Consider the following 25,915-nt stretch of genomic DNA (forward strand, 5'->3'; position numbering starts at 1 on the left):
CCTGTGACAGATAAACCGGGGATGTAATGTCCGGTACTTAAGTGAGGGGACTATTTATAGTTCATATTTGCAAAGTCTTTATTTGCACAAGGGACACTGAAGGAAACTAAAGTCATGTACGTAGGATGTGGCTTTTAGAAATACATAGACCTGTGCAGATAAGTGCTTAAAAAAAAAAAAGTGTCCTAACATGAAACTTAACTAAGTGCCTGGATCCAGACTGAAATACAGTGTAATAATATTATTATTGCAATATACATGAATATGTAAATTATATATGTAATGTAAATGTAATTCACAGCTGTTTAGTACTGTGTTGTGAAGTTCTCATCTCCAAGATTTCCTAGGCTTCCCTGGGCTTTCTGGAGGGGTTTGCCTGGCTGGTATGCCCCAGGTACCGTGCCAGGGGTTCAGGCCTTGCCTTCCAGACCTCACTGTTCTACATTTCACAGGACTTTGCTTACCTGAGGAGCAATTTTTCTCTATAGGCAGAGATAGAACAATATAAATGTTGTTTGTTTGTTTAATAGAATGTTTTGTTTTCTGGCTGGGATTTACAGATAAGGCAATAGTACAGTTGCAAATAGGTATGCTTTATAGTAATAGCTATAACTATCTTCGACAAAACTCTTTAAAGCTCGTCTGCTTAAAATCGTTAGTTTTATAAAAAAAAAAAAAAAAAAAAAAACACAACAAATAAGGCAACAGTTACAAACTAGGATAGTTCTTGGTTTTCTAGAAACAAACAGTTGAGATTTCCTTTCCAACAATGCTTCTGAAGCACAGATAAAATGACTTCCTGTCTGACAGTTTCCTGTATCCATGGCAACCTCAATTTAACCACTTCTTTCTTAGTTTCCTGAGTGAGCAGTTACAAATCCAGGGGAAAAACGTGAGAGTTGTAGCACAGGACAATAGTGTTTTTACTAACGTTTCGCAGATGAGTATAGTCAGTCAACTGGTAACAGCCTAACAAACTGCAAAACAAGTAAATAACGGAAATAATGAACTTCAGATTTGGGGTAAGGAATTGTTTTTGCTTATTTTGAATGTAACACGACTTTATTAAAGGAAAATTCAAGTTAAAAATGACCTACAAATGAAAGGAACAGTGTTTTAGTTGGCACTTTTACTTGATTGGTATTGAAAAAGTTCCTGGTCATTTTTAACTCTTAAAAATAAATAATAAGCAGTAACTTGAATCTACTGGAATCCATCATTTTGGCAGTTTTTATGCTGCAACTGGTTACATATTTTCCAGCTATTTTGACAGCATATTTGTTTCACTGTTCATTTACTTTGCAATTTGTGTCTATGTAATTCAAAAACATTATACTTAACAGATTTATTTTGAAAAAGATTATTTGGCATCACAAGGAGAGTATATGAAATAACCATCTTGAAAGTAATGCCTGTATTTTTTTTAAAATATACAAGTAGAAACCATAATTTCAAATGAATAATATTCATATTTTTTTATCTCTACTAGCGAAGTCAGAGATGAGTGAGAAGGACAAAGACAGGGATATGTGTGGACTACAAAGTTTTCCACCCTGCACAGGAGCATTACCGTATCTCCTTAATGGTTTTCTTTTGCTGCTCCTCCAGAAGGAGGTACTTGGCTGTCCAGCTGTTTGCCAGCTCTGCACAGGAAGGCAAGTTACCTGTCGTAACTTGGGTCTTTCAAGCATCCCCCGGAACTTCCCCAAAACTGTAATTCTTGTATACCTCAGTGGGAATAATATATCGCATGTCATTCCAAATGAATTAACAGGTCTTCAGAAGCTTTCTGCACTTTACATGGATAATTCCAGTATTTCATATGTACACCCAAAAGCTTTTGTGGAACTCCCTAATCTGTGCTACCTGCATCTAGATAACAATAGTATTAAACGCCTGGATCCAGGAATCTTTGAAGGTCTTTCCAATCTTCGTTATTTATACCTTCAGAATAATCAAATAGCTTTTATTTCCAGAGGATTATTTAGTGATCTCCTTTCTGCTAGATATTTAACTCTTCAAAGAAACCGCCTCAGTGTCCTTGGAAGTGGAACTTTCATGGGAATGATAAGTCTTCAAACGCTTAATCTAGCCAATAATAAGATTTCACGGATATCAGATTCAGCATTTTATCATCTTGAAAACCTTGTATATTTGTTCCTTGAAGGTAACAATTTAACACTTGTGCCATCAAATGCCATTGGAAGGCTCAAAAACCTTGAAAGACTTTCTTTGTCTCACAATCCTATTCGGTCAATACATCGTTTTGCATTTAAAGGACTTAACAAGCTTAGGTATTTGTCTTTAAAAAGTGTAAAGCTAAAAGAGATTTCTGTAAATGTTTTTTTTGGATTAAATAATCTTAGTCAGTTAATCTTAAGTTATAATGATTTAGAAAATATAAATTCCAGCACTTTTACTTTATTGAACAATTTAATATATCTGCAGTTAGACAGAAATAAAATAACCAGTATTGGTGATGGTACCTTTGAAAAAATGGGACAGTCACTTAAAATACTCAGTTTAGCATTTAATAATATTACAGAGTTGCAGCCTGAAGTGCTCAAGCCCCTAGTGTCTTTAACTCACCTACAGGTGAACTACAACCCTTGGAACTGTAGCTGCAAAATGCTTGGGTTGCTGAACTGGCTAGCTTCATCTCCTATTTCTGTTAAAATTCACTGTCAAAATCCCCTCAGTATGCGTGGCAGACCTTTGCGTTACATTAGGTGGACTCAGTTTGCAAACTGCAGTAGCCCCACTGCCAGCCCAGAAGCAGCCTGGAATCTAGGATCTACAGAAATCCATCACAGCCCTACCACTTTGCTGATGGCATGGCATAAGGTACACAGACAGAACACATTGGAACAGTTTGTTAATGTGGATACAAAATATGTTACTTTCTGGGAAGGAACTACAGCTACATCTGCTAACCCTTTGCCTTATGAAGAAAATGCTGCTGAAATTCCATCACAGGCAACTACATTATCAATATTACCAGTAAAAATACCAGCACGGATTATACCTGTTAACAGAACTGTAGAAGGAAAAGGTTTATTTCCAACAGATGCTGCTCCTGTATCATTAGAAACATCTGTACTTTGTACACAACAGGTTGAAAAGCTGAATCAGGCTTTTGACATTTTGCTAGCCTTCTTCATTCTGGCTTGTGCTGTTATCCTGTTCCTAACCTATAAAATTATTTGGTTTAGACAGAAACTAAAGGTGCTGGAAAACTCAGGGGAAAAGAGAATAGAATATTATGGTTTTTATCAGCCTGGCAGATACAACATAACCAACCCAGTGCAGTCTCTAACTGAGAATTCAGTGGGACATACAGAACTGGACCAAATTAGGTTGCTTAAGAGAACAGCATCAGAAAGTCAGGCACAGGTCATATTGTTTGAACATTCATCATTGTAATTAACCTCATTTGATTTTTTTGTGTGATCTGAAATTCCAATAAGTCAATAACTCAATTTTCTAAAAAAAAAAAAAAAAAAAAGAAAAAAAAAATAATAATAAAATAATAATCTTTCACTAATGAAAATCATCTAGTTGATAGAATTGTAGCAAATGGTGTAATTTCAGTTCTGCATCATCATTTGCTTGCTGAATGTTGTTTTTTTTTGATGTCATTTAGTTCTGACATGGATAGGTGTATTGTCATCTTTCCTTGTTGTAAGATTATTTCTATGATTCAAATATGTATGCAGTAAAAAGTATATTGATTTAATTTGCAGTATTTACTGGTATTAAGTTTCTGTAGAAATTGCATAGATAACTTGAAGTTAAGCATAAGTTTTTAGCAGGATCATGGAGGCAAGAAATGCAGGGGAGTGGGAAGAGAACAATGCTTACTGTATTTATTCTGAAGCATAGTTTCTGTTCTGCCTCCATTAATCATCACAGAGAAAAAAGTGAGCATATTTACAGCTAACGTGTTGAAACTCTTAATGAAAAAAATGTAAATGATACAAAATTTGTTCATATCTGACATTCTAACATACAAATGTACATTCAATCTGTATAATGAATATATTAAAAAGTGATTTTTTTTGTGTGCATCTGTATCATTTTATGGTTATAACTTAGCTAATAGGGAAGCTAAATTTCTAGTGGATTGAAAACTTGAACAAGTTTATGATGTCTAGGGTAATGGAGTTGGTTAATTTTTGTCTATAAATGATTCTCATCTCTATAGTAAAATTTCAGAGTGTCTGGCTCAACAAGGGGTATAAACAGAATAAATCTATACTTCATGTATATGATTATAGCTGGATTGCTGAAGATAGTTATTTTTGTGATGTATATTTAGAAATGTAAATTCTTCAAAGTATGTTTTCTTAGTGACCTTATTTTATGATTACACTTTAAATGATGGATATTATGTTTGTTTTGCATTTATTTTAACACTTATTTAGGATATTAATGTTCTATTTACATTACTGTTAGGTTACATCTAATGTGTTGTGGTTGTGTTTTCAACCTGAATTTGTGATTTTTTTTTTCTTGTTTCTCCAGTAATTCAAGTTTTATTCAGGAAGGAGTCTAAAAAACAGTCTCAAAATGATCCAATCCAGTAAAATTTTCAGTTGTGTACCTGTTTTTGTAAATACTGTTTGTCTTCAGGTATGCACCTTAGAGACTTAAGTCACTCGATTTATCAACAGCACAATTTAAAGGGAGATCGTTTTGCACAGTGAGAAATAGGGAGCAATATTTTAATAGTCAAGATGTTGATTCAACTTCATACTTGCATAGAAGTATCTCGCTGTTCCAAGGTCCAGCCTGGAGACCAGGACTTCTCCAGATGCATAGGACTGCTGCAGGGTTTCTTGATCCAGACAGCCTTCCTTCTGCCAGTGTAGCTGATGTGCATGGTCACGTTGTTCCACTCCCTGTCATCCTGTTTGTACATCTCCAGTGCATTTCCAGGAATGACAGATACTTTCTGCTGCCAATACAAATATAGACCTTGACTGTACTTGTATGGGTGTGACAGCGGAAGTCTTCACTGTGTGCTTCTATTGTTGTTTGCTACATGTTTTAATTCAATGTAATACAATCTCAGTTTCATTGAGATTAATTTCTGTTGTATCACATATTTTATTCTAATCTACTGCGTAACACATATACTTTCAGTTTATGGAGCACTTAATTCAGCTACTTGAGCAAAAGCTTAAACTATTTTTGGTTGCATCAGTAGAAACTGCTTTATTTAGACTCTTCTAGTCAGATATTAATTAAATGTAACATGCAAATATCTTTTAAGAAAGGAAAACACTGACAACTCTTAAATTATTTATGCTTAATTATTTTTATGGCTAAGTAATTTTCCTCTTTAGTCCCTTTTTGTTACTTTCTGCCTTCCCTATGTAATTCCTTGTGATAAATGTTAATTTTGTTGCTTTTTCTTTTTTTGGTGACTGTGTGTGATTCCACAGTGCTAGGTTTTGTAGTTTTAAGTGCTGTATTTCTAAATTTTCAATTTTATATGGACGTCTTCAGTAATAATGGACTTTATTAGCACCCAGGTGATAATTACAGTCAAAACTAGTTAATGTGTCCATAAACGAGGACTTTTTTTTGAGAGAATGGATGAAAGTTGAGCAAAACGAGCCCAATACTCAAATCTGTGAGGGGTGGGTCTTCAGTTTTTAGGCTCTGTATTCCCTGGCTGCTCTCTGCAGAAGACTGGTTTTCTCTGAATGCGTCTCCTTTCAACCTGTAGGTGGAAAGCTCCTGTAGGAATTATTTTTCAGGCATGAGTCTCACAATCTACAGGGGTGGAGTGTAAAAGGATCTTTTAAGAGCTGTCTGGAAGGAGTATTGGGGCAGTTGAAACCATCTTCTGGAGAAGAGTCATCCTCTAGTATCTGTCTTGCTAACAATTTTGTGTTTCACTGTAGCAAAGAATTGAGAGATACATTGTGCATCTGCCGGGAAGTACCCTTGGCAGTTAGCAGCTTTTAAAGTTAGGTGTTCCTACTAGGAAATAGATGCATTCATGTACACGTGTGATTTGTATGGCTTAATTATTTAAATCATTAGGGAACACATTGAGTGTTCCCTAATGGGAAGGCACTCCTTAGTGCCTTCCCTCATGAAGCAAAATGGTCCATAAGTTTCCACTTAATCACAGTCCCTTACTAGGTTCCAATTTGTAAAGTTCATTGTCACATTTACAGTCAGCCATAGGATTACCCTGGAAATATCATTTTAGATGTGTCATTACCATTTTAGGAGCTTCATAGCGAAGTGCAAATTCTAGGGGAGAAAAAAGGATTCATTTACATTGCTCATAGCATGTGTCTAATCTCCATTTGTCCCTTCCTACCCTTTCTACCTCTTCCCCTGTCTAATGAAATAAGAATAAAGAATTAGTCTTTCTCAAGTGCACACCACTAAAGGTATGATATGAAGCTTCTCCGTTTCTTTTTAGATGTTTGCTGCTTCATCCTGGCAAACAGAAAAGCAGAAAAAATGTCTGGAGGAGAAGGGTGTGTTTTCCAATGAGAATTTTTCCTCCCTGGTAGACTGAGGAAAATGTATAGCAGACACAAGGACCATTTTATATACTTATATAGCAGTTGCACCACTAAGAATTTATTATGAACTGTGTTTTGTTAAGCTGATGGTAAAACTTTTTTTTTACAGTAGCTATGTAAATGAAATTCAAAATTCCGAATGTTTGTATAAAACATTCAGATAATGAGATACTAAAAATACTAAAAAAAAAAAAAACAAAACAAAACAAAACAAAACAAAAAAAAACAGCTGAATGAGCTGGAAATGTCAAACAGAATGAGAAAGGTATATTACTACTTTATCACAATATATGTGGTCTGTTTTTTTCCTTTGCAAAAAGTTCAATATTTTTATCTGACAGAATATGCAAACTTTTGAATGTGAACAATCTCAAATCTTTCATTTAAGCTACCCTAAATGTTTGTGATGTTTTTTCACTAGAGACAAAGTGATTTTTTTAGATGGTGTAAGAGATCCTTTTTGTAATAATAATAATAATGAATGTGTCAATTGCATCTTTGGAACTGGATACTAGACTGATTAGCTTCTACATGGTTGTCAGTTAGAATCTTATAAACCTGGTTCTGGGCCTGTCTCTTGATAACTCGTGCTGCTTACCAAGCTAGCTGTTGTCCCCATAATTTAGAAAACCTTAGGGTAGATATAAACCATACCATTATGCTGTTCTTTGTTCTGCTGCTGAACTGGATTGGATGCAGTTGAAGGGGCCGACTGCTTAATTACTGCCTTCCTCCTGAGCTGAGACTATTATGAGCAGTATCGACAGTTCAGTTTTAATCTAAAATACAGTGTCCTTTTCTTTTCTGAATCCACTCATACAACTTCCCAACGTGTTTCTTGACACAACCTGTAGACATTTTAAAAGATACTTCATTGGTTTACAAGGCTATTTCCTCCTTGTCTATGAAAATGAGGCCTAATATCTCATTTGTATTGTCATTGAACTTTAATCCAGGTTTGATTTTTTTTTAAATCACAGTAAACATAGGCCCTTTATTTTTCCCTCATATGTGTTTTACGTTATAAAAACAGTATTATTTAATGATCATATACTTGATAAACATTGCAGTGAGTCTCTGGTAGGAAGAAACTTTGTCCCATTTCAAGGGAAAAAGGAGAAGGGGGGAAAGAGAAGGTACTAGTTTCACTGAAAGCTGAAGGTATCAGTAATGCTATTTTGAAAGATCTTCTGTATTCTGTAGTATTGCTGTCCTCAGAAAAAGAAAATGTATAGTTAAATTTCTTGTATTCACTGCAGAAAGAAGTAAAATAACATTCCTAATTTATTCCATAAATTAAATATACCTTTTCCAAGTAAAGGAAACATTGATACCTCTGTGTTTTGTAGCTAGCTATCAAGAACCATATTTTGGGTCTTCAACCACTGTCCTCAAGTTTCTTCCAGAAATGTCACAGATTGTTGGAAATAGAAGTAACTTGAAGTCGCTATTCTGTATGCTTCTCATATCAATCTGCAAGCCTGGGGGCTTGTAACTAGTGAACAGTTAATGAATACTATGTTTGCAGTAAGTTTTACATCTTTGTTACCCCACCACCCAAGTAGATTGACCATAATTAGCCCTTGCAGCAGATGAAGAGGCTGTGCCTTTGTAGGGTCAAACACCTTTCTCCCTTCCCTCATCCCCAGTTAAAATTACAAAATTATAAAATATCTCTGGCAATTAGGCATTCTTCATGAAGCTTGAAAGGAGCAAATACAGCTACTGTGTAGCTGATAGCAACCTGTACTGTTAATTAAAATAGTGTATGCTTACAGAGCATAGCTTGCTCCTCCAGGGTGCAAACTGTTCTTGGTTGAATTCCCCAGGTTCCTGTTGAAATAAATGTGAGGACAGCTGTTTCCTTTCTCACAGTGGAAAATACCAAGCTAATGGGGGATTTTCCTAGATAAGTGTTTTCTACAAAGTATGAGGCAAAAGAGCTTTAATGGGAGGTGTACTTTGTTGGAATCTCTAACTCAAATGAAGAAATCCCTTATCTCTGAGGCCTTATTCCGCAGGCTGCTAAATAGCCCATGCTTATTTTCTCAGAGGTCTGCAGGCTGTTTGCTTTCTTCTTTGAATGAGGTAGTGAATCTGTTTGTAAGGGAGAAAGCATCTTTCAAAATCTAAACGAGTTATAAGAAACCAGTCTGAAAGAAAATTGAGTCAGTTTTCATCCCTGAGAATGCTGGAGTTCTAGGTTTCTTCATGCAAAATTCAGTTCAATTCCTAGTATTCGACTGTAGCCAGGCAAAAAGAAATAATCCTGTGAAATCAAAATGGTCCCGAGCTGAATCATAATTTATCAAAGTAAATAGAAAAAACAGGTTTTGTATGCTTAATATTCTAACTTTGTACCTATTTTTTTCCAATCTATTGCTCTGTAGTCTGTTTTATATTTATAACTTTGTATGTCTGAAAATGAATTTATCAAATAGAAGTAATGTAAAAGTAGCTGTATTTTTATCCAGTCTTTCAGTTTTGATCATATTGTAAATATGAAAATGGAGTGAAAGAATATTAAAAGAGTTGACTAAACAGTTTTAAGTAACACATTTAGAATATAAAGGATGAAACTACCATGAACACATTTAGTGTTCAGTATCATTAAACATATATGAAACCTGTTTGCTTCTGTATAATAGGCACCAGCTGCATCTTTTGGGGAAAACTAAGTCTGAAATTCCAAAATGGGGCTAATACAATGCTTCAGCCAAGAGCAGTGAACCAGGAAAGCTGATGTTTACCATCACCAGTTAGACTGCTTCTTTGCTGATTATAGCTGGAAACTTTGCAGTCTTTCAGAGAAGAACATTTCTTCACTTGCAATGTGCCTTAACCCTTTTGTAATTCACAGAGCAGGAGTTCAGGCACTGATAGTCAAGCCCAAAATAGCAGGGAAATCAGCAGAAATTTCAGCAATCACAGCTGCTTTCTTTTTAACTGGAAGTTGGTGGCAACTATTTTCCCAGTGAGTCTGGGAGATTGTGGTTCTGTGCTTTTCTTATGCTACAGGCACTCTTTCTCAAGGCAGAAATAAGTGTCTAAAAGTAGTGTCTTTTTGGGTATATGGGGAATCCAGCTTGGCCTTTAGCTGCAGAAAGGAAGGTCCTTTTTTTTTTTTTTTTTTTTTTTTTAAAGTCCCTGACAGTATCTGACAGCCCTTTTCAGTTGTCTTAAATAACGTGGTATTTCGAGTGACAAGAGATGCCTGTGTTTAAGCAGAGATGAATCCTGTCCCCACCTTTCTAGTTAAGAAAATTGGCTGCTGTGGGTGGAAACAGTGGAAGTTGAAAGAAATATTCATAAAGCTGAAGAGAGAAGACAGCAGGGGAGTGTACTGGCTTTACACGCTGCTCTTTGCTCAAGAGTTTGCAGTGTATGTTTTTCATCAACTCATGATGGGAGAAAATGTGCAAATGTGTTAGGAAGATAAACCACTAATATGACTCCCTGCTCATTTCTGGAGTTCTATGCAATTATTTGCAATTATTTTTAATTTTAGTTTTCAACAACAGCATGCAACACTTCATTCTATTTTTTTTAAAGTCAGTGTTACTTGCATCTTTCGGTGACTTTAGGTCATTTATGTAATCAAAATAAAAATCGAATTAGCTGCTTAATAGCATGCTCAGCTAAGCAGTAAGTAATGAAATCACTGCTCACTAACTGTGCTTTACAGTTATTGAGCAAATTTCCTGTTTAATTCCTTTAGCTTAGTCACTTTCCTGTTCTTTTTCAGTGTTATCCAAGATAAATTTTGTTCTTTTTCAGTGTTATCCAAGATAAATTTTTTTCTTTTCCAGTGTTATCCAAGATAAATTTTGTGGTATCATCCACGTTACATTGGAAGGGCTGTATGATGTTATGACTGAAGATCCTGAAACAGGAACATACAAAGAGTAAGTGGAAAATCTAATTTTTGCGTTGTGTTTTTTCACAGAAAAGCATGAATGTAATGAGAAATGCCTGCTGATTTTGTTAATGCTACAGTTTTGTGTATGTGCCACTTTTATTTTCATACTGGCAGAATGCAGAGTGTTTGTATAGCTCTCACCTGGAAAGATTGGGAAATTCTAGTTAGGGACAGTAGATTTGATATGTTACATGTTTTAAACCCACTTGATCTGTTTTCTGTATGCAGAAACATATTTTTAAGCAAGAACTCGAGGCAAAATAGACTTTCTTTTCCTGAGGCTTGTTCTTTTTGAATATAATTTCTGAATTGATCTGCCAAGACAAAAATGGCTAGTCTTGATGAAATCCACTGCAAAATGAAAGTACCTGTTCACTTAAGTAGATTAAGACCAAGTTTACTATCTATAAATCAATTTTGAAGCATATGTATTAAACGTTAGCATAGAAGACTAGTTGCCTAACACTACTGGAAATTATTAAAAAAAAAAAAAAAAAAAAAATGCAGTCTAACAGAAGAGATGTCCATCAGCAGTAAATTTGATGCCATGGAAACTTCTAAATGGAAACTTCTAAATGCAAGCTTTTTTTTTTTTTAAAGAGAAATAGTCATAATAATAACCTACTGTTAAATGCAGTACTGATATAAAAATAAGTACATACATGCTGCCATCTATGCACTAGAAAATGGCCAAGTTTGGTTGTCTCTCCCAAACTTGAATAGGTTTTAAATTGGTGGCTAATTTTCCAACTGTTTCAACAAACATCAGTTACGACTTTAGACAAATTTTTCAGAAGTTACCATCTTGGCAGAGGAGAGAAGCGTGTTTCCACTGAAGGAAAGTCAAGTGAAATTTGGCAGCAGCCATCTGACTAAGCATTAATACTTGTTATCTCCACAAGCATGTATTACCTTGTTAATAGGTATTGACTTTCAAACTTCCTCCTACCTGTCCTGTGTTTTTAAAACTGCTTTAAAATAAATTTTAATTGCAATTTGTACTCAAACTATTTTTATTCCCATTCTTAGCTGCATGTTGATGTCTCATTTTGAAGAGCCCAAAGTTACAGAAGATGAGGAACCTCCCACAGAACAAGACAAAAGGAAAAAAATGGTAAGTTTTAGATCTGTTAATCAATTATAGAACTGATTATGTAATTCACTTGTATTAGACTAAATTACTTGGATTTGGTTCAGCTGTTTTTCTTTGAGAATTCATCTCTTGAATCAAAAAAAAAGAAAAAGCTCTGATGATGAGCTTTGCAGCCACAACATTTATGCTTCTACATTCCTTTTGAGAATTAGAAAATGTTGCCAAAGTAAACATCATCTGCTCACAAAATCTGGACATTGTAAAATTGAGATGCTTTAAAAATGGTTTATTGAAAAATGCAAGAAGATGAACCTTACTGATACGTCACAGCAGGCCAAGTTCACTGCAGAATTATAGTATTCACTCCTAGGAATTGTGATGTTTCTTTAGGTACATATCTAATCTAGATAGATAATATGTATATCTATGCAGGTATCTACATAGATAAATCTGATAAGGATTTCATACATTGAAATAAAATATATACACATATCTTGAGATATATACATAGGTATTTCTATTGAGATAGCTCAAGATACAAGGCTCTATATATTCATATCTGTATGTATAGACTTATACAAATACATATACGCTGGATTTAGTAATCAGATTTTAAAAACATCAAGTGAATTTTTAAATACAGTCCTTCCATTTTATTAGCATTCTTCAAATATACCCACATTTTATTTCTCTCTAGCTAAAGTTTTAATAAATCTCTAGTCAAAATTCTATTAAGTTTGTAGTTACAGATTGACATTAATAATATTGTATGCATTTAGAAATTTTAACTTTGTAGATTTAATATGGATTACCATTGTTGGGGTTGTACAAGAGAAGTAAAAAGGGCAAAGGGCTCATTATTTTATGACCAGTATCATTCTAACCTCCTGAATGATTCAGTGCAGCAGTAGTGTTGATGAACGTAGTCAAAACTATACTATAATCATACAAAGTTCATTGGACATTTGGTAATAGTTTTTGTTTGTGTTTAAAGAGAAATGTTTGTGCTTGGCTAGTGAAGAGCCAGAACTTGTAAGGACATGACAAGTCAGGTGTTAATTTACATGGGAAATATTTTTTAAAGGAAGTGCTTGTGATCTTTCCTCTACTGTTTAACGTTCAACCTGAACACAGTCAGCCTTTGTGTCTTTGGAAGTTTTACATTGAAGACATTATACACAGACATTGCAGCTTCCTCTGTTTCTTATTTCATAATATAGATATATCTATTTCTACTGTTACCATGTTTTGTAGGTTCCCAAGTATTATGAAAATCCTTTGTTTTTCTCATTTCAAGCCTCTGTTGTAAGAATATCTTTCTTTGTTTCACTCTTCATTCTTGTACTTAAATGATTATTCCTGATACACTTCAGACTTGAGCCTTCTCTACTGTCATTTTTTTCAGCTAATGTGTTTGCTATATTCTTACTCTGTTCTCTGCAATTTCTCACAGCTGTTAAAGCAAGCAAACTCTAGCTGTTAGGATTGTCTGCTAGAAATTCATTCTGAATTGCAGCTGAAATTACTCTCTATAAATTTTTCTGGATGGTGCACAAGTTGAGACTTCTCACAAATGTTTATTTCAAATTGTCCTGCTTTCAATAGCACAAATGATGCAGATGATTTGGTTGGTTTACTAGTAGTAGGAGTGTGCCAATCCTGGTTATTATGTGATACTGGGCTTTTAAAGTGCAACTAGCATTTGATTTGCAAAACTGGATTAAAAACAAAATATCACCAGGGACCATACCAATCCACCTGCACTGGAAGCTTTTTCCTTTATGTAATAGCGTCAGCACACACATTTGTTGTGATGCGATAACAAATACCTCTGGTGAAACAAAGATGTGAACAGACATTAGTAGAAGTCTGTGAAAACCTTTCACATTGTCCATCTCCATTTTATAATCTGAGATCTTTGTTAAATGTAAAGGACATAACACAACTAAAATAATTTTTCCAGTCTTTCACAGTCTGAAGATACTAACCATCTTGGTAAATATTTCATGTCCACCACTCTTGCTTTTTTCAGTATCAGCGTTCATCTTTAAACTGAAGAGATCCTTTCAAATTCTGGAAACCTTGTCAAGAAAAATTTAACTCAGGACCAAAAAACTTTTAGAGTCTTATTAGATTTTTATTACCCATTCTTGTATTCTAAATTGACTTTGCTTGTAGTGATTAGATCACTGATTGAATACTGGATGATGTATAATAATGTATTGGAAATTGTATGATTTTTGATGGTGTTGTCTAAAGTTGTTGAGGAGAGAGATCCACCTGACAAAAGACTGGTTTCAAAAAAACTGATAATTCTGCAGAAAGTCTGATTGTGGCAAGTGGATTTTGGAGGTGTGGGGTATGTTTTTTCTCCAGATCTGTGTACTGCTTTTCCCATTCAAACTGCTTTTTTCAATCAGTGAGGTGGAAAACTTGCTTTTTGAGTCCAGCCTTAAAGTAGGCACCTGTGTCCAGATTCAAGATCAATTTGTAAAGTAGCTATATTAAAACGCTAGTCAAATTGGGTTTTTACTCAGCATCTTAAAGCAGATTTCAGTAACATATGTTTCCTTGCCAGAATTCTGCTGCTTTTGTTTAGCTTGCTGTTCAGGTGAAGAAACTGTTGGAATTTTCTAGATTTTTTTTTTATTATTATTATTTGCAAGCAGGTACTTCTTGGTCTTCTCTGTATCACAAGTGTTTCAATCAAAAAAAGTCCAGCCACACAGCTAGGAGCACAACATACAACATTAATTCAAAGATTGTCCCTGACCTCGAGTTTAGAGAAAATAGCCAGTGTTAATATTAATATAGCTGTTTGAGCCGGACTCATGTTAGATGCTCAGTGCTTATCAAGCCAGAGACTTAGTTTTCAAGAGGACAATTGTTCCTTGAAAAATCAGGTAGAATTGGCTGAAAACATCTGAAAGGTTATCTTTTAAACCAGGTACTATTATAATTTTGTCATAACAAAAGTAATTTATAGACTTGATTATTGACTTCCACTGTTAATGTTGAAGGACCTTTGTTTTAAAATACATATGCATAGGAGTGTACCCGAATACCTTGGTGAAATTCTGTTATGCTCAGGGGAGACTTCTACCTGAAGCAGCATTTTCTGTGGTGTCACAAAACGAAATATCAGAGCTCAAGTGTTTAGTGTTCTGCCAAACTGATTATTTTGCTTTATTATTCAGCTGAGATGGCAGCCGATTGTTTAATATTATCTATAAACTAGTTAACTATAAACTATAAACTAAGGGGTTTCATTTTTGTTAGTTCTGAGTACAAGTTCCAAAAGTGTAAAGTAGTAGGAAAGCAAATTTAATTTACTCAAAATATTTTTTGATGTGATGATCTGAATGAAATCAAATTAGTGTATTTAACTCCTTGAATTTAAGTCAAAAGACTAAGTCCCATATGGCTTAGAAACATTAGCTGGTAGTTATGACAGCAAGCATTAATCATACTACAAAAGTCCCTACTGGCTTACAGTGTTGCTGCATTGAACAGATGGTGGGAGATATTTATGCCTATTGCAATAACCTAAACAAATTTTGATACAATTACTTCTCAGTAGTATTGCAGAGATTATTCAAAAGATTTTTGGAATTGCTGTCTGCCACCTGACAAGTGCTAGTGTGTTAGCACCTCAAAGAGATACTAGAGAGGACCAGTATAATTAAGAGATGATAGCAAGAGTTCAGATTTGAAGTTCCAATGAGCTTTGCAAAACTATGCAAGGATTCAAACCTTGTATTTCAAAAGAAACAGGACTTCTGTCTGGAAATTGAAAAACACCATTTGTGTTCCAGAATAGCATTATATGCATAATTGTATTCCAAAGCTTTTGAGAATTAGGAAAAAAAATGGTCTTAAACTGGGGCTTATTAGTGAACATTGGTTATAAATATTAGAAGCTTTTTTTTCCAATTGACTTGGAAGTCTGTTTCTTCTTTGTTTTCACCTTCTTTTTCTGTAGACATCAGGGAATATACTCTGTAAATATGAAATTGTTATGTGGAAGAATTTTTTTTTTAGAAGAATAGAACAATTAAAGCTGATATTTTCAGGAAATTGTTCTGTCTTCACACATAATGAGTACTTCAGCAGAGATTTTTGGTAGGGTCACGTAAGTTACTTAGTTAACTACATCTGTGGATTATTAATTGGTTTGTGAGTAAAATGGTCGTTAACAAACAACTTTTTAGAGTTGTTTCCCAAGGCAACTGTGTAGTACATGCCATTAATGTAGTTGCTGCTCTGAGGGTCACAACTATGAGAAGACTTGTCTATTGCAGTTTCAATGCCTGTTTTTTTCTGTGTAATATTTCCTACAGTAATTTTATGCTTGAACGTTTTGAGCTATGAAACTAACTAGAAATGTGTTATGTGCTCCAAATTACAATCATTCATTAACAAAAGCAAATAGTTAGGAAACTGCTTTCTTTGCTTGGCAAGATGTCTTTTTTTTTTTAAAAAAAAAAAAAAAAAAAACTATAGATTTTGCTAATACTGCTACTGAAGAATACAACCTCTTGTGGCAGTTCAACACCAATGAGCTCCACCATGCTGCTCTCCCATTCTCCCTCAAAAGAGCAAGCGAAGAAAATATGAAACAAAGGTCACGTGTTGAGATAAGGACGACCCATCACTCACCAATGCTGAGCATCACAGGCAAAACAGACTCAGTTTAGGGAAGATAAATGTGAATTTATTGCCTGTTACTAAGAGATCAGAGCAGCAAGAACTAAAAGCAAATCTAAGACAACTTACCCCAACTACCCTCTCCTAAATCCTATCTCCAAGCAGTACAGGGGAACAGGGAATGGGGGCTGTGGTCAGTCCCTGATGCTTCATCTCTACTGCTCCTTCACGGTCCCTCTCTGCCCCTGCTCCCCATGGGGTCCCTCCCATGGATGCCGTCCTTCCCAAAATGAGCCTGCGGGGGCTGCCCACAGGCAGCAGCTCTTCAAGCATTGCTCCCACACAGCTCCGTCCCATGGGGTCCCTTCATCCCCCAGGAGCAAACTGCTCCAGCACGGGTCCCCCACGGGTGGGGGCAGCTCCCCCCAGACCCCCTGCTCCTGCGTGGGCTCCTCTCCACGGGCTGCAGCTCCGGCCCGGGGCCTGCTCCTGCGGGGGCTCTCCATGGGCCGCAGCCTCCTCCAGGCCACATCCACCTGCTCCACCGGGGGCTCCTCCACCCATGGGGGGCTGCAGCGTGGAGATCTGCTCCATGTGGGACCCATGGGCTGCAGGGGGACAGCCTGCTCCACCAGGGGCCTCTCCACGGGCTGCAGGGGAACTGCTGCTGCCTGCCTGCAGCACCTCCTGCCCTCCTCCTGCACTCACCTGCAGCAGGCTGGCTTTCACTCATTGCTCTCCCAGCTGCTGTTATGCAGCTTTTTTTTTTTCCCTTTCTTAAATCTGCTCTCCAGAGGCACAAACAACATCACTTGGTGGCTCGCTCTGGCCAGCAGCAGGGACCTTCTAGATCCAGCTGAAACTGGCCCTTATCTAACATGGGGCAGCTGCTGGGCTCTGCTCACAGAGGCCACATCTACAGCCACCATGCTACCAAATCCTTGTGATGTGAACTCAATACACCGTGGTAAATCTGGACTATAGTAACTGTAGTTTAGAATTTATGTTACAGTATTTCAATTTGAGAAGCTTGTGTATATTCTAGCAACCAGACTACATTTAGTGAGAATTACTACTATACAAAAAAGATTAAAATCTTACTGCAATTAGTCCTTTTCAAAAGGGGAAAGAATATGTTAAAACAAAATTGTTATACAATGTTAGGATTATAATAATGTTATTAAGTGCTATTGTTATAAAATGCTAGGAATAAGTAGTAAAAAGATTGTATTTCACCTTTGAAATGTAAAATAGATGAATAGTATAAAATGGTGGAGGATCAAAGGCTATGAAGACAGAGGTAGGAATATATAGGGAATGATAAGATTTACAACTTGGAAGTTGATGTGACCATAATTAAAAAGAAGGGCTAGCACTTTATCATGATAATTACAATGTTTTGGGGTGTTCTACTCTTTCTTTGCTTTTATTTTTTTAAACAACCACTAATAGGCAAACATAAGTATTTATATTGTGATAAGTCCCATGTTTATATGGCTGTTTCTCTCAGTATGTCCCTATGTTTTGGCTGTAGTATTGTTTAATAGATAAGTAAACCCTAATGTATTCCACACCCTTTTAAAATTCAAATATTCCTTTCTTTCTATCATACCAAAACAGAAGAGATTCTTATTTATTCTATTTATCTCAAAGCATACATTACGGTATGCAAGAATTATTTCTGAATTTGCGATAAGATTTTTTCTTTAAATAAAGTTTTTTAGATGCATCCATTAATGTTACAAAAAAGACACAACTCACAGGTTGAGAGTGACCTATGATGACTACTGCTCTGGAAAAATAAAAACTCTGTATTAGGCAGTAGATATCTGTACTCTTACTGGTGAAATGATGCATCTGTGTTCAACCTCATTTGTTAGGCCAGGAAGCATATTTAATAAGGCATATTTTTGATACTGCATTCCCATTGATACAAATCCCCATGTGATGCTAATTGTATCCCATAGCTTGTAGTCAGAGAAGAATTAAATGCCATAATTCCTTGTTCTGATTTAACCCAACCAAGGAATTTGATCAATAAATGTACATTACTGGAAATATCCTTTTGCCTGTAGCAAAAATCCCGTGTAATTTTCACTTAAGATTTTTACATAGTGGCTGCTAAGATAATGCTGTAATAATGCAACAGACTAGGGCAATAAACTGTGAAATAAAAAAAGTAAAATAAGGAAAGAAAAAGGAATAAAAAAAGTACAGTTATGTGCATTTAGTATGCCCTGTTTCTTTGGAAATAGCATAGCAGGGTATACAGACTCAGAAGGTTCTTTTTCAGAGAAAAAGACTGAAACCTAGCATTATATGTTGTTTCCTGACCTTCCAGCGTAAATAGTAGTGCTGTTTGGTTTTGATTCTAAGATAGCAGAAGCTCATGCATCTGCAGTGGTTTTGTTATTATATCAATATCCTAATACTTTTTGATGCTGCAAGCTCTAGGTGTCCTCACCTCCCCATCAACCACCCTATCTGTATCCGTAGCCAGCCAACCACTCTCTTCTGATTTCAAAATCGGTCTTCTATCAATGTAGCCCTTATATTTACTTCTTCTGCAGTTATTGTTTAAAATAGACAAATATTCTGTTGCTCCCTGCCTAAAAGAAATTTGCATAATTCAGATGGACAGATTGTTACATAAGTACTGCTACTGAAGAAGTGTCTACTCTTTATGCATATGAACAATTTATTTTAGCTATTGACCTAACACCTAAATATTGACCTAATTGTAATTATGATTTTTATTTCCAGATCTTGTTTGTCATATAAATCTAGTGCTGCACTAGTTAAACTAGTTTGTTTCCTTACTGATAAAATATAACTGATCATAGTTGATACACTATCTAAAGTGCTTATCATAATAACACATCTGATGTGTTTCTTAGAAGTTATGGAGAATTCATTCAGCAGAATGAATTTCAGCAGAATGTATTCAGCCGAATTTCAACAAAGCAGCTTTGAAATTGTTGTATCTTATAGAAGGGTGAAACTTTACAACAGGCTGTGTTCATGGTTTGAGACTATTGTTCAAATGGTGTTAGGCTGACGTTTGCTTTTGATAGTAATTAACTTGATCTCTGTTTTATGGTTTTTCCTTTTGTTTCTCAATTAATTACAAAGAATTCTAGATTTCTTTCCTGGGCTCAGATTATTATAGAGATGAGTACTTGCAGTATTTTAAGTGCGTTCTTATATTTTTTTCCTCTTGTTTTCCACAGCTTGCACTGAAGGACCCTGTACACACTGTGTCATTGCAGCAATTCGTCTATGAGAAGCTAAAGGCACAGCAGGAATTGCTGGGAGAACAAGGTTTCCATGCACTTATGGAAACTGTGGATACAGAAGTAGTTGCACAGCTACAAGAATTTTTACAAGGCTTCTAAATAAGTGAAAACAAGATTTTGTATGTCCAATTTTCCTTTCAAAAGATACAAAAGAAAAAAAAACTCTAACCTCCTCTTGTATGGAAGAACCTCCTGAAAGCTGAAAATAATGTGTTCACAAAGAAAAAGCAGATTTTTTTTTTTTTTCTCACAGTATGGCTGAAAGAATAAATGTAAATTGGGTCCTGGCTAGAGTTTAAAAGTGTTTCATGACTGTGAGTGATTTTTCTATGCATGACGAATGATGGATTGTGTAAGGAAGTATGTTTAATTTTTTCTGTTTCCTCTGCTGTTAATAGTAACAGGAAGTGTTTTTGATTCCATTCTGAGGAGCAGAATCTGATTTTGGAGCTGCTTTTATGCAGTGGTAATACCTTGATTTTTCAGCCTTATACTTCTTAATTGCCTGTGACAGCATTTTTCTGCAGCTGTAGGGAACTGTTTCAACAGGAAACAGTTTTTGATTGAAGTTTGTTAAACATTGTATGCGCACATAAGCCTATATATGCCTAAGATTCCAGGCTGAAGAAGTTGAATACTTCTTTTCCTTACAAAAAAAGAATAAATCCTACCATATGTGAGTTCTCTCACAAGCTGATAGGGTTCACGTGTACTGTTGCTATTTAAGTTACCAGTCTTAGTAGAAGTGCGTCCTATGATATATTCAGGATTGAGTAGCATCCTCTTTGTAAGATTAAGGACATCCAAAATCTATCGAGGACATTTGATTTTTAGAGCAGATCCCTTAAGACGTAGTGAGGATATTAAACCTAGAAAAATTGTAGAGAAATCTTGAAGGGAGTTGGTGATTCAAAGGCAGTGTTTTTCCCCTTTGTCATTACTGCTTATTTATTCCTCAGCAGAATAAAGTGCTGAAGGGAGGAGGGACGAGGAGAAACCTGTTTTTGTATAGTTGGCCTATGGTGACAGGACAGACTTCTTAGGTGTAATGTCAAAATGGACAGTATAAATTCTCTGTATGTGGCTGTACACAGGATGTGACTGGGGAGTCCTTTGTTCCCTGTGAGTTGTAAAAGAGTGCTGCAATTTATGGTGCTTCCAGAGAGGAAAACAGAAAAGTGTCAATTAAATTTCAGGATGATGCCTCAAAACATGTTATGTGCTATTACAGGTCATACTGTTTTCTTTACTGTTACTGACTGTTTCACAAAGCTATGTCATAAACTGAGAGAGAGGTAAGAAGGAACTTGATAATATATATCATGAGGCATACCTACTAATCCAGCAGTGTGGTTCAGTATCAGTAGTTGCTTGGTTTTTTTTACTGTATACCTATAATTTTCTCTTTGTCCTGTTACCATTTCTTGACTCCACATTCAGCCATACAAGTAGACCTGTAAAACTGTGAGTAGAAGCATTCCTTCAGGAGTGAAACATAACTTTAGCTTGAATTGTCTTAAGGAAAAAGAAACTTAGATTGTAACATTTAACCTGTATTTGTCAAGGGGTTACAGAATGCCAATGTATATCTGTCCAAAGATGGAGGTTTTCATTTTTCTTTATTTCTGTTACAAAATTTTTCTTACTTTCTCTTGAGTTCCTTCTGTCTCCCTTTTAGCTGTTGTAACACAGTGAAGCTCTCCAGAGTTTAGTGAATAATTAATTTCAATCAACTCTGGACTGTATTTGGACTTAAAGTTGCTGTTAACCACTGTCTCAGTTCTTTTCTTTTTCACCAAAGTCATATCACTGAGATACTTTTTAATTGTTACTGAAAAGTTTGAGCCTGGTGTCAAATTCAAACAATTATCTACAAACTTGAGACTCAAATGAAACTCAAAGCTATCTTTATTAGTTACCTGGCAGCTGCAGGAATGACAGGGCAAAGCATCTCCTTTCTATGTACCTTTGTCTTTCACAACTGGTTTTGGGGTGTGGAGAAGACTCTTGCATTTTTAGCTTTTGCTTTTAAGTTCTAGTCTTCCATCTTCAAGGCTGAAGTTTGTTTGCTTGACTAAAGGATAATTAAGCTACTAGGATGGACTTCTTTTTTTCCTCAGAGTTGAGTAACTATTTAAAGATAGAGATACTTATACTTTTGATAATCCTACCAGATAACCATACTGTTGTAGTTTAAACTTGGCAGGCATCTATTACCACACAGCTGTTCATCACTGTCACTAGATGAGATGGGGGAGAGAATCCTAAAGGTGAAAACACAAGAATTCTTGAATTGAGACATTTTATTAGGTAAAGCAAAAGCTACACACGCAAGTAAAGCAAAATGGAATCCATTCACTACTTCCCATCAGCAGGCAGGTATTCAGCCACATGCAGGAAAGCAGGGCTTGTCATGCATAATGGTTTCTTGGGAAGAACAACATCACTCCAAGTGTTCTCACCTTCCTCCTTCGTTACCCTACAGACGTGCTGTTATTTCATTAAAATTGCATTTGTTGTGTGGGTGTGATCAGCCCTGCTAGTTTTTTTTCGCTGCATAGCATCACTGCAAGGCCAGCAGAGCAACCTCAGGTCGGGAAACAGTACTTCTGTATCTTAAAGCACTTTTTGGTAAAATCCCATGTGCAACTCCACATGGGGCTCTGATCTCAGGTGGAGGGAGGTCCTGCCACCCCTTCTCCAGACATGGATAGAAGAAAGATGGTCTCTGCATTAGGACCCTACACAGCATCTGCATGCAGTTGGGGATTGTCAGCACAGCTGTGTGCAGATGAGCCAGACCTGCTTTGTTCTCAGATGTTCAAGCCTTGCACTGCTCCATGTGGTGAAGCATTAGCAGAAGTTTATTTTAGTGCACTGTAACTAATATTGGCACAGGCTGTAAGGAGTGATGGACATACTTTTGGCTGATAATGGCATCATAACATTGTGATTAACTTTGAGTAATACCTCTGAATTAGCATATTAATTCATTTTCATATGCATTAGGGAACAAGTTGAATTTTTCACTAAATGTTTAGCTTTTCATCTTGAACTATTTTACTGCAAGACTTGGACTACAAATTAATGTAATTGTCATCACTGTAACTGCTTATCTGACAACTACTATCAGCACAATACAAAACAAGTGTCTGCCAGCACTCAGTTCCATTCCAATACTGAAAAAGTGGAGAAATTTCAGCTTAAAAATAGAAGAAAAACATGTTCTGAGACAATGGGAGAACTTGTATTGCCTGTTAAGGCAATGCCAGGTTCAAATCAGGTAATATTATATGTGGTATAGCAGGGAAAAAAATCTTCTAAGATGCTAACAAACTATTTCCACTCTCCCTCCCAAAATAGGATTAAATTTCCACTAAAAGGTTGTGAATTCAGGACTGCTGCAAGCTTTAGACCCTTTGTGTTGAAATTTCTGACTGCAGCTACTTGGATAAGAAAGGAAGCTGAATACAATAAAACTACCTGAAACAGAAGCCTTGAAGTAATTTCTGAAACTGTCGTGAATGAGGAAGGATCGTTGATCCAGATGCCATTTTAGCTTTATTTTTGAAATGTTTTTGAAATGGGGAGGGGGGAAGGGAGGATGGAATACAGTATAATTAAACTTCTGAGGCTTACACAGTTTATCACTTTACCTTTCAGAAGAGGCAATGTAATGGCTTTACATGGCAAGGTTTTGGTAGTGGTGGGCTGCAGAGGCAACTTCTGTGAGAAGAGTCCAGCAGCTGCTCCGTGACAGATCAGAGCCAGCTCCAAAAGGGACCTGCTGCTGGCAGAGCTGAGCCCATAAGTCATGCTGTTTGTGACTCTGGAAGAGCACTGGCACAGGCTGCCCAGGTCACGGATCCGAGGTGCTGGAGTTCAAAAAGCTTTTGGACAATGCTGTCAGACATCTGGTCTGATATTTCGGTGGTTCTGCATGTAGCCAGGAGTTGGACTCAATGATCCTCGTGGGTCCCTTCCAACTTGGGATATTCTATGATTCTGTAAACAAGGGGGGATGGTTTTAAACTAAAAGAGAGGTTATTTAGATTTAGTGTTAGGAAGAAAAGCTTCATGCAGAGGGTGGTGAGGCCCTGGCACAGGCTGCCCAGAGAAGCTGTGGATGCCCCATCCCTGGAGGTGCTCAGTGCCAGGCTGGATGGGGCTTTGGGCAACCTGGTCTGGTGGGAAGTGTCCCTGCCCATGGCAGGGGGATTGGAACTGGGTGATCTTTAAGGTCCCTTCCAATCCGGGCCATTCTGACTGGCAGGATGCACCATTTGAGGAAGGGCTGGGTGGTGATCTAGGAAGTCATCTGGAAGAATTTGCATAAGGAAACTTGGCTACTGCATTGTTGTTTAGAGACAATACAGGGGGGAAGAAGGCCAGTGGAAGTACTGTTTTGTTGCAATTACTCTTCAGGCTGTATTATTCATGCTACAAAGGAAAGAATGATACAGTGCAGAGATTTTTGTTCTTCCTGTTGTGAAGTTTTTTTTGTTTGTTTGTTTTTCTCACAAGGTTTGGACCACAATTTTTCTTTTAAAATGGACCACCTCATAGTGTGGTCTCCTTTGCAAAGCTACTCATGATAATCTTTGTTTTCTTGTTGTTCCCCAAAGGCATCTTCTCTAAGCACACCAAGAATGCTGACTGAAGTCTTTAAGTGGAGACACAGCTCCTAACTGAAAATCATAACAGATGGGTTCATTTCTTTAATGGTTCAACAATGATAAAACCACTTTTGTAAACTGTATTATCACAGACATGCTATTAGATTTATAGCTACTAACATCCAGTAATTTTTACATTTTTTTCATTTTTATATAGTTCCAAACTCTTGTGATGCCCTTAAATTAAGAGTTCTTGGTGTTTTTTGAACTGCTGAACGTGCCACATCTTCCCTTAGAAAATGCAGCATCTTTGTAATTGAGGTGCACATTTTGAAGGCTTTCCATCTCATTTACTTGTCTTGTTCAAGTGCTGCTGTTGCAAAACATAAAAGATTAATTACTAATTTTTAGATGTTCACAATTGCCATCTTGCAGCTAGCTGTGATTAACCATGATGACTAATCATCAGATAGTCAAATTTGACTGATTCTGTAGAAACTTTCCAAAAGGTATGATAGCTGGTTCATATTGGATTTTGCTGATTCTGGGGTGAAAATGGAATTGAGTTAACCCCCTATAAAATTTGATTGTGGAGTGAACAGAAGTGTTTAAAATTGATATATACTCCATAGTCCACACTGCTTAGGCACAATTTTTTAGGATAAATGCATATTACTGCACTGATTGTTGCTTATACTATTACATACTACTTAGAAAAATATAGATCATGAAAGAATTTCTTCTCGGGTTTACACAAAATGGGTGGTTGGTTACATCAGTTTCCAAAGAGGGTTCTAAAGAGAAGTATAAAGGAGTAAAACTAAAATTGCTGCAAACAAGACAATTCTGCCACCAATGTGCAAATGTAACTAAAGTATGGCTCTTAAAAGAGATTACAGAAAATAAAATCACACTCTACATCAAAGTATGTTTCATGCTTGAAGTCAACAGTGGCTGTTGGCAGGTGGCAAATGTGTCCCCTGGGCTGGAGCTGTAGAAGTAATTGGCTTTTTCATTTACTTTCTAAAGAAGGGTAAAATGGTGTCTTGGTTAAAAAAATATTCTATGTGACCGAAGGTTTAATACAGTACTTCATTTTCAGGTTTCGTAGCCAGCTTTTAATAAAATACAACAGCTTTTGAAATAGCTCTGTCACTTCTAAACATGTCAAAAACCTAGAACATTTAAAATAAATATTCTTAGGTGAAATAATTTCCTGAACTTGCATACAGTTTCTTACTATCTGAAACTAGTTTTCACTTTCTGCATTTTATTAAGCTCCAGAAAGCTTATTCAATTCTGTTATGGGATTTAGTACTACTATAAATCATTGGAGGTAGGGGCACACTGTTTTAAACAACAGCAAAATAAAAGATCAGTTATATTTGTGATTGTGGGTTGTTATCACTTCCTACAGTGGTTTTTAACTGTATCCTACAAGAACAATCATTGAAACAGCGTTTTAAAATACACAGAACGCAGTCTATGACATGACTGAATTGAAAGCTATTTATTCCCAGTATTTCCATCAGCAACATCTTTGGTGTTACTCAGGGAGAATAACAGAATGCCTGTGCATTGTTCAGTGTTTGTGTTTTAAGCTATGAATATGTTGTTTTCAGGAAAACCAACTAAATCAACCATACAACATAGACAATTATTATCTAATAACTTACCAACTTGAGAAAACTGGAACTGCTGATAGGTAAATGCACAAAGTCTAAATCTGTAGAGCAATAACAGTAGTTATTTTGCTGCAAGGCAGTGTTTCAGAAGTACAACACAAGTAATTT

General features: G+C 36.2%; 1 protein-coding gene across 5 annotated transcripts in view; it reads left to right on the forward strand.

The window, feature by feature from the left end:
- The window catches only part of IPO11 (importin 11), a 99,868-nt gene extending 74,534 nt beyond the window's left edge, over positions 1–25,334 (forward strand). For 4 of the 5 annotated variants that reach the window (XM_084504702.1, XM_084504701.1, XM_084504704.1 and 1 more), the window contains exons 30-32: positions 10,361–10,456; positions 11,500–11,584; positions 19,441–25,334. In XM_084504702.1, coding sequence (XP_084360828.1) covers positions 10,361–10,456; positions 11,500–11,584; positions 19,441–19,605 — 346 coding nt within the window. In that variant the 3' untranslated portion in view covers positions 19,606–25,334. Of the gene's footprint in view, positions 1–1,489; positions 1,638–10,360; positions 10,457–11,499; positions 11,585–19,440 lie in introns of those variants that run through there. The other variant, XM_084504705.1, reaches the window with a different exon arrangement.
- Positions 25,335–25,915: the final 581 nt, after the last annotated feature.

The sequence above is a fragment of the Aythya ferina genome (genome assembly GCF_964211825.1).
Source record: "Aythya ferina genome assembly, chromosome: Z".
Taxonomy (NCBI): Eukaryota; Metazoa; Chordata; class Aves; order Anseriformes; family Anatidae; genus Aythya; species Aythya ferina.